Source organism: Drosophila hydei, unplaced genomic scaffold, assembly GCF_003285905.1.
Source record: "Drosophila hydei strain 15085-1641.00,03,60 unplaced genomic scaffold, DhydRS2 tig00000082-arrow-arrow-pilon, whole genome shotgun sequence".
Classification (NCBI taxonomy): Eukaryota; Metazoa; Arthropoda; class Insecta; order Diptera; family Drosophilidae; genus Drosophila; species Drosophila hydei.
Window position 1 is genome coordinate 16,061 of NW_022045661.1, and position 7,734 is coordinate 23,794.

Consider the following 7,734-nt stretch of genomic DNA (forward strand, 5'->3'; position numbering starts at 1 on the left):
GAATTGTGCTTCGGTTGAGTTTCGTTCTGGCCACAATGACACATTCAGGACGCTCGAGCACAGTTTACTTCATTATTGGTTACTCAGCAATTCATTCACAGGACACACCTTTAGTTGCCTCACTCGGCTCGCATTGCCCTTTTTATGGCCATGTCCTTTTGCTTATCCTTGGCTGACTAATGACAAGCAGCCAGCCAGCAGCACGTTGCCAATTCCTGCCGCATCCTGTCTTCAGGTTCTTCTGCCTTTTTGTCAACGACTCTTACTCATAGTCATTGGCCAGCTTAACCAACTTCCTCTACGTCTCCCTGCCCGTCTCCAACTCCATTTCGCCGCTCCATTTCAGTTCCAGTTCCTTGGCTTTAATGGCGTTTGTCTTATTGCTGCCTGGTAAAAAGCCAACTTACAAGCAGCAGCAACTACTGAGAGGGGCTGCACCCCAGTGTCGGCCAAATGGGCGTGACAAGTGGCAAGGGCCACTGCCCAGAGCCCAGAGTACAGAGTACAGAGTCCAGAGTCCAGAGCAGGTGCGCATTTTATAACAAAGGCATAAATTATTTTCACTGTCAGCATTGCTTTTACAGCCATAGCTTGAACGTATCGACTCCTGCGAATGGCATTTGGCTCGACTTATTGTTTGGCCTATTGATTTGAATGTGGCCAAAAGTATTAGACAAGTTATACATTTATGCTTTAGCGATCGATGAAAGTTCAAAGGGGACTTAGTTTGTCTATTTAATTGTATATTTTTAGTTGCCATAGCGAAATCACTTTGATGCGATTTATTGACATAGATTAAAAGTGTAAATATTGATTTATGTAGAATAATATTATTCATTGAGATGCTAAATATATAAATATGTGTTATGTATATATGAGGTATATGTATATACAAGTTTATTTTAAATAAGCCAAAAATAGTGAGAATTTTTCTCATTCCGAAATTCAGTATTCAAAATTTTACAGAAATATTTTAATATTTAACGATTTTATTTTCTAAGTGTTATATATATTTAAATATATTTTGGCATATTGTCGACACGTGTCAATTAAGAGTTTTGGATGACCAATTATTTTATTAATTGCAAGACTGATTACAATTGCTGTTATCCAAAGATATAATTCAAATTGGTTTTTTCATTGATGGTTGTCAAATTATGGCACAACAATTGACCATAACTAATAACTCGCTTGATTCACATTTCATATAACAGAGGCAGGCGGAGGGGCTCTGATAATTTGGTGATTATTTAATTAGGCCTTGGCCAAAAAATCTGCAATTGTCATTGGTTAGGCATTTGAGAGCAACATTTAAATTATCTGCGGATTTGTTGGTCAAGTGTAAAAAGCGCACAACAAATTTGTAATTTTCGTCTAGTTGAATAATTTAGACAAAGGCTTAAACAAAAGCTACAATTACACACACAGACATACACAGAACAATACATTAATAATTTAATTGCTGTTGTGTATGCGTGAGTATGTGTGTGAGTGTGTGGGTGTGTGTGTGTGTGTGAGTGCGTCCCGTGTTATACAATCCCAGTCGCCGACAGATGTATTGCGTCATAGATATAGCTGTTAGTTTTAACTAAAATCTAATTACAAAGTTAAAAATAAAACAAATTTTGATAATATGCGACTGAATGAATGACCTGTAACCGTGTAAATATAAATATAAACATAAATATAAATATAAATATACATATAAATATAAATATAAATATAAAAATAAATATAACTAAATATAAATATAAATATAAATATAAATATAAATATAAATATAAATATAAATATAAATAATATAAATATCAATATAAATCTAAATATACTATACTATCATATATCTACTCTACTCTAACCTCTCACATCATCAATATACATCTCAATATAACTCTCACACTCTACATATACCTACCTCTAAATATACCTCTCCATCTCCTATCCTCTCCCTCTCCCTCTCCCTCTCCCTCTCCCTCTCCTCTCCCTCTCCCTCTCCCTCTCCCTCTCCCTCTCCTCTCCCTCTCCTCTCCCTCTCCCTCTCCCTCTCCCTCTCCCTCTCCCTCTCCCTCTCCCTCTCCGTCTCCCTCTCCCTCTCCCTCTCCCTCTCCCTCTTTCTCTCCCTCTCCCTCTCCCTCTGCCTCTCCCTCTCCCTCTCCCTCTCCCTCTCCCTCTCCCTCTCCCTCTTTCTCTCCCTCTCCCTCTCCCTCTCCCTCTCCCTCTCCCTCTCCCTCTCCCTCTTCTCTCCTCTCCTCTCCCTCTCCCTCTCCCTCTCCCTCTCCCTCTCCCTCTCCTCTCCCTCTCCCTCTCCCTCTCCCTCTCCCTCTCCCTCTCCCTCTCCCTCTCCCTCTCCCTCTCCCTCTCCCTCTCCCTCTCCCTCTCCCTCTCCCTCTCCCTCTCCCTCTCCCTCTCCTCTCCCTCTCCCTCTCCCTCTCCCTCCTCCCTCTCCCTCTCCCCTCTCCCTCTCCCCCTCCTCTCCCTCTCCCTCTCCCTCTCCCTCTTTCTCTCCCTCTCTTGTCTGTTCCCCCCCCGTTCCCCCCCCCCTCCTCTTCTTTCCCCGTGTCCTTCCCTCCCTCGGCCTCTTCTTTGCTGCGCCTCGTCTCGCTCCTTGTCGTTCCTGCCCCTTTCCGCCTGCCCTTCCCTTCTGTGCTGTCTGTGCCCTTTTACCCAATGTGAAAAAACAGGGTATTTCATAGCGAAATTCGATTACGAAACAAGTGATGCATTGTGCGTAATCAAATTGTGAACTAGTTGCAAAAACTGTAATTGCCTTAATTGCACTCAGTTGTTGTTCAGGGGACCCTATAAAAACAGAGCAGAGTTTCGTCAGTTTATCCACAACAGTCCCAGCTGTAACAACAGATCAGATCAAAATGAAGGCAACCCTATGTGCAGCAACTCTGCTAGTCATCGCTATATCGGCTGTCCAGGTAACTTCATCCGACTACTAACCTTAGTGTAGCAAACCCAGTTCAATTGAAGCTTTCATTTGCTATTTGCCAATTGCCGTTTGCTGTTTGCAGTGCAATCCGAATTTCCAGCAGCTAATGAAACAGTGCATGGACGAGACGAAATTAACGGAGGCCGAGCTGAAGGCGTTCATGAGCAATGGCATGAACGGTAATGCCAATGAGAATCTCAAATGTTATGCGAAGTGTCTGATGGAGAAACAGGGTCATCTAGTCAATGGACAATTAAATGCGGACGCTCTGCTGGACACCTTGAAGAACGTGCCACAAATGAAGGATAGAATGAGCGAAATCACATCCGGTGTGAATGCCTGCAAAAATATTAAAGGCTCCAACGATTGCGATACCGCATTCAAGATCTTCATGTGCCTCAAGGAGCACAAGGCCGTCATGGGCAGCCACTAAACAGAGTTATCCTTGCATAATACATTTAAATCAGCCGTGCTCGGAGGTGTTTGATAAATGTTCAATAAATGTTCGTTACGTGTATCTTTGTATAATGTATTAAATATTTTGGTGTTGGGCAGCAAAAGCGCGAAAGTGTTTCAAATTAGATTAATTATGATCGGAATTTCAATACAAATTCAGTGAAAGTGAAAGGCGAAGCACTGGGAATTGCAACGGATCTCAAATTAATATTTTTTCATTTTGTTTAACAATTTTCAATTTTAGCTGTTCCTTAACATAGCGTATAGAACGATTTTACACAAAGGTATAGACTGATTCTGATGGAGATCTACCTGTGACTGAATAGCTTGGAATTGTGTATTCTAATCTGGCATTTGTTAATCTCAAATGTTATCGTTGTGCTTCGTATTGTGAGAGATCAACGAGTTCTGCGCACAAGGTGTGTTCCATCATCCCAGCCAGATGACAGCACTGAGAATGCCACTGACCAATGCCTTATGAAAATCCCCCACGAACTGTTGCCGTGGATGATGATGGTCCCCAATGGAATCTACCTCAATGTGATTTATCAAGAGTCACAGAGTTCTAGGAAGCAGCCATTGACAACCTGTTTCCTGCAAGACAGCAGCGCGATGTTGTCTACGAATATCATTTGTCAATTTTAATAAGTTTAAAATCAAGATAATTAAAACAACGCTGCGAGTGGGAGGGGGCCACTGGGAATGCGGGATGTTGTAGCTGAAGAAGCTGGTCATGGCCATGGGCAATGGGATATGGCAATCCTTTTCATTTTCTTTGGAACATTGTGACACCAATTACCGCTAATAAATCATTTTCACATGTGCGTGTGTGCGCTCCTCTCCCCTCTCTCTCTCTGTTTGTAACATATGAGCTGCGCTTATGGTTACAAGCGACTGCACTGAATCGAAAGGCAAAGAGTCGAAGTGGTGGTGGTGGGGACTCTTGGACCAATGTCATCATAGAAGATGTAACATAAATCAACGCCGCCAGCCTGCAAGCGCGCAGCAGTTCATTGCACTTGCAATGGGGTTGAGATGCTGTAGAAGAAGAAGGTGCAGGTTGACAAGCCCTGGCGACATGAGACAACGAAATTTTGTACGTAGTATGTGTAAAAAAAATAAAAAGAAACAAAACAAAAATTGTCGAAGAAAAGAAATTCTTTGAAGGACAGAGAACGCGCGCGTTTCCAATTTGAAAAAAGAGATTCGAGAAGAGTTCGAGTTGAGCTGAGCTGGGCTGAGCTACTTTGAATTGAAAGGAAAGGCCGGGTCGTAGTTGGAGTTGAAGTTCGACCCAAGAACAAGCCCAAACCCCGCACCAGGCGGTAGTCATAGCAGCCGTATGCATACGAAATTTGTTGTGAAGCCCCCCACTCCACTCCACCTTCGACTGTGACTTCGACTTGGAACCTGGACAGAGGCGGCACTTGAAATTGTGCAGCTTGGCCATGCATATAATGGCTTGGCCTTTTATCAACTAACAAATACAAGCAACAACAACAACAACAGCAGCAACAACAACAATGACAACAGGAACAAAAAGAAACTTTGACGATGGATGACTACAGTCGTTGCCTGCACTGGAAAACTCAATTTGAATATTGTTGAAACTGAAAACAAGACGAAAAAAAAAGCGAAAGATAAAGATGTTGTCGTAGAGATGGCGCAGTGGATATACCCTTACAGATATATAAAACAGATAAAGACAAATGGATATATTTAATAGATGATGCTTTACTATTTGAGCTAAGTCTTATAGATTGTAACTAATATATTCTTCGGCTAAAGAAAATAACTGGTCCAAGAATATCAAATATATATTTTAGCACTCTAATAAACATATTTATACAAGGCCAGCATCTATGGGCTACACATCTGCTGAACTTGGTACAATGGCCACAGTTAGGGTATACAAAAGCCAAGAACCAAACGGCAAGCGGCAAGCGGCAACTCAAGTCCAAGACGCAGATGAAGACAGCAGAAGAAGAAGAATACGATGAAGAAGAAGCGCTCATGTGCCACATGATGAAATGCAGTCAAGTTAAAAAGTGTCACTTGAGTTATGAGTTCATTGTTTGTACGTAGTTATCCCCAGCTCAGCAGAGATGAAGATGAAGAAGAAGAAGAAGCAGGGTATATCTGATGCTCTGTAGTGGCTTGATGGGGTGTGGACCCATGGATCGGGTTAAAGTCTGCCATTCAATGGGCCATATTGTAAAAGTTGCTGTTGATTTGTTTTTAGGCTTTTGTTCAGTCAACGTCGAAAGGGTTGCTTGCATCCACAGTTGGGTGCGTTGCTGGCTTCGACTTGCAATTTGCTTTGCAGCCGTTGCCCATGGTGACCCGACTGCTTGTTGGAATGACTAGGCAAAAATGCTGCCAGGGCCCTTAAGCAGTTGCACGTAGTGATGTATGGTATATGGACTGAAGGAGGAAAACTATGAGTCATATCTGAAACAACGCAGTGTCGTCAAATGTGTGCAAAAATATAATATTCCTAGCTCGCTTGTTAACTCCATTAAATCTCTTTCTATTAAGATTTGGTAACCACAATCAATCACAAATCAAATTAATAAATACTTTTTGAAGGAAACAAAATGCAAACAGCATTCAGAATACAGCATACAGCATACAACGTACAGCACACAGCATACAGCATACAGCATGCATCATACATCATATATCATATAACATACAGCACACATAATACATCATACATCATACATCATACAGCATACATCACACAGAATATATCATACATCATACATCATACATCATACAGCATACATCATACATCATAAATCATACATCATACATCATACATCATAAATCATACATCATAAATCATACATCATACATCATACATCATAAATCATACATCATACATCATACATCATAAATCATACATCATACATCATACATCATACATCATACATCATACATCATACATCATACATCATATTTCGCACATCATACATCATATATCATATATCATACAGCACACAGAATTCATCATACATCATACATCATACAACATACAGCACGCAGCATGCATTATACTTAAGCATATCAAAGACTCCTCCACAACTAAGAAGTTATACTCCACAAAAGACTCCTCTTAATATCGTATCAGCATATATCGGTGTTTTCCAGACTTTACCTTTAATCTCGCGCTTAGCTTCCATTCAAAGAATAATCGTCTGTGGTACAGTCTTTCGAGAATTCCCATGACATGGTTATTTTACAATAGCAGTGCGTTTCGCATGGTCCCGATTGGTAGCAATCCCTGAGAGTTCGAGCCGAGCTAGGGCCACCTTGTTTTCAAATTATATTCATAAATCAACTTTGGTTCGGCTGCTGGCACTGTTCAAAGACTTGGCGCGCAGCAAATTGTTAACATCCGGGTAATTTGAATAAAATTGTGTTTATCACTCGCAGCGCGCACACCTCTTGAATTTTCGGTAGATAGTTTTAAATAGACAGCTGGGGGAAGCAATTAAAACCCGGTCTCTGGGTAGAGTTTTCTGTATACGTATTTATATTTAGGCGCGCTTAATTATAGCGAAAAGTAGGCGTTCGTAATGAAGGTATTGAAAAGGCGGTGACATGCAACCGATAATTAAAATACGAAATTCTAAACACTGTGCACACTGGCACACAGTTTCCCACATATTAAGGATTTAGCAATAAAAACCTTTAGGTGAATATATGTTAATTCTGAAGGTTTTTTCGTAGGGGTCGGTGCAACATTTCGTGTGCGTGCATCTTGAGCGGGCAGCGGCAATTGTTTCTTAGTTTTTCCATGTGTCGACACAGTTCACAGTTGGCAGTTCCGTTACTTTTCATAGAAAAACTGCGAACGTGTACCCGCACATAATGTGGAAAAACACAAAACTAAAAGTGTCAACCCCCGCCCCCGCGCTTGACGCTTTCTGCATTTGGTTTCTAATTTGGGCGCACGCTCCTCGACTCAGAGCCGGAGAGGAAACAACAAAAGGGCCAAGTGTGCGAGTGACGAGTGGCATTAGATTGGGGGGTGGAGGGAAAATGGCATTTCCGTTTTTCACACAAGCATTCGAAAGGCAATTTTTCAAAATTGAAATTCATTTTATATATGAAAGAGGACAAAGGACGGACGACAGAGAGACACAGAGACACAGAGACAACAGCCACGCCTGTCTACGCGTCCATTATTTTCTCTTATATCAGCCCATTCGTATCTATGGTACCCAAACCAAGATCGTTCAGCACTGATAATGCTGGTGTGTGCTGCCAGCAAGTGTTGTAAATTGCGCCAAGGGGTGCACCGCAAAACAAGGGGGGCGACAATTGTCAAGCCT

The 7,734-nt window shown here is 41.6% G+C and overlaps 1 protein-coding gene across 1 annotated transcript; it reads left to right on the forward strand.

Moving 5' to 3' along the window:
• Positions 1-2,710: 2,710 nt before the first annotated feature.
• On the forward strand, positions 2,711-3,497 carry LOC111592805 (general odorant-binding protein 56h). The gene is made up of 2 exons (XM_023305217.2): positions 2,711-2,927; positions 3,021-3,497. Exons 1-2 carry the CDS (start codon positions 2,871-2,873, stop codon positions 3,369-3,371), a joined length of 408 nt encoding a protein of 135 aa, XP_023160985.1. The 5' UTR covers positions 2,711-2,870; the 3' UTR covers positions 3,372-3,497.
• Positions 3,498-7,734: the final 4,237 nt, after the last annotated feature.

Bases quoted from the DNA above. Each gene is read 5' to 3' on its own strand.
- LOC111592805 (XM_023305217.2), top strand. From the start codon at position 2,871: ATGAAGGCAACCCTATGTGCAGCAACTCTGCTAGTCATCGCTATATCG. The intron at 2,928-3,020 runs GTAACTTCATCC...TGCTGTTTGCAG, and splicing joins TCGCTATATCGGCTGTCCAG to TGCAATCCGAATTTCCAGCA.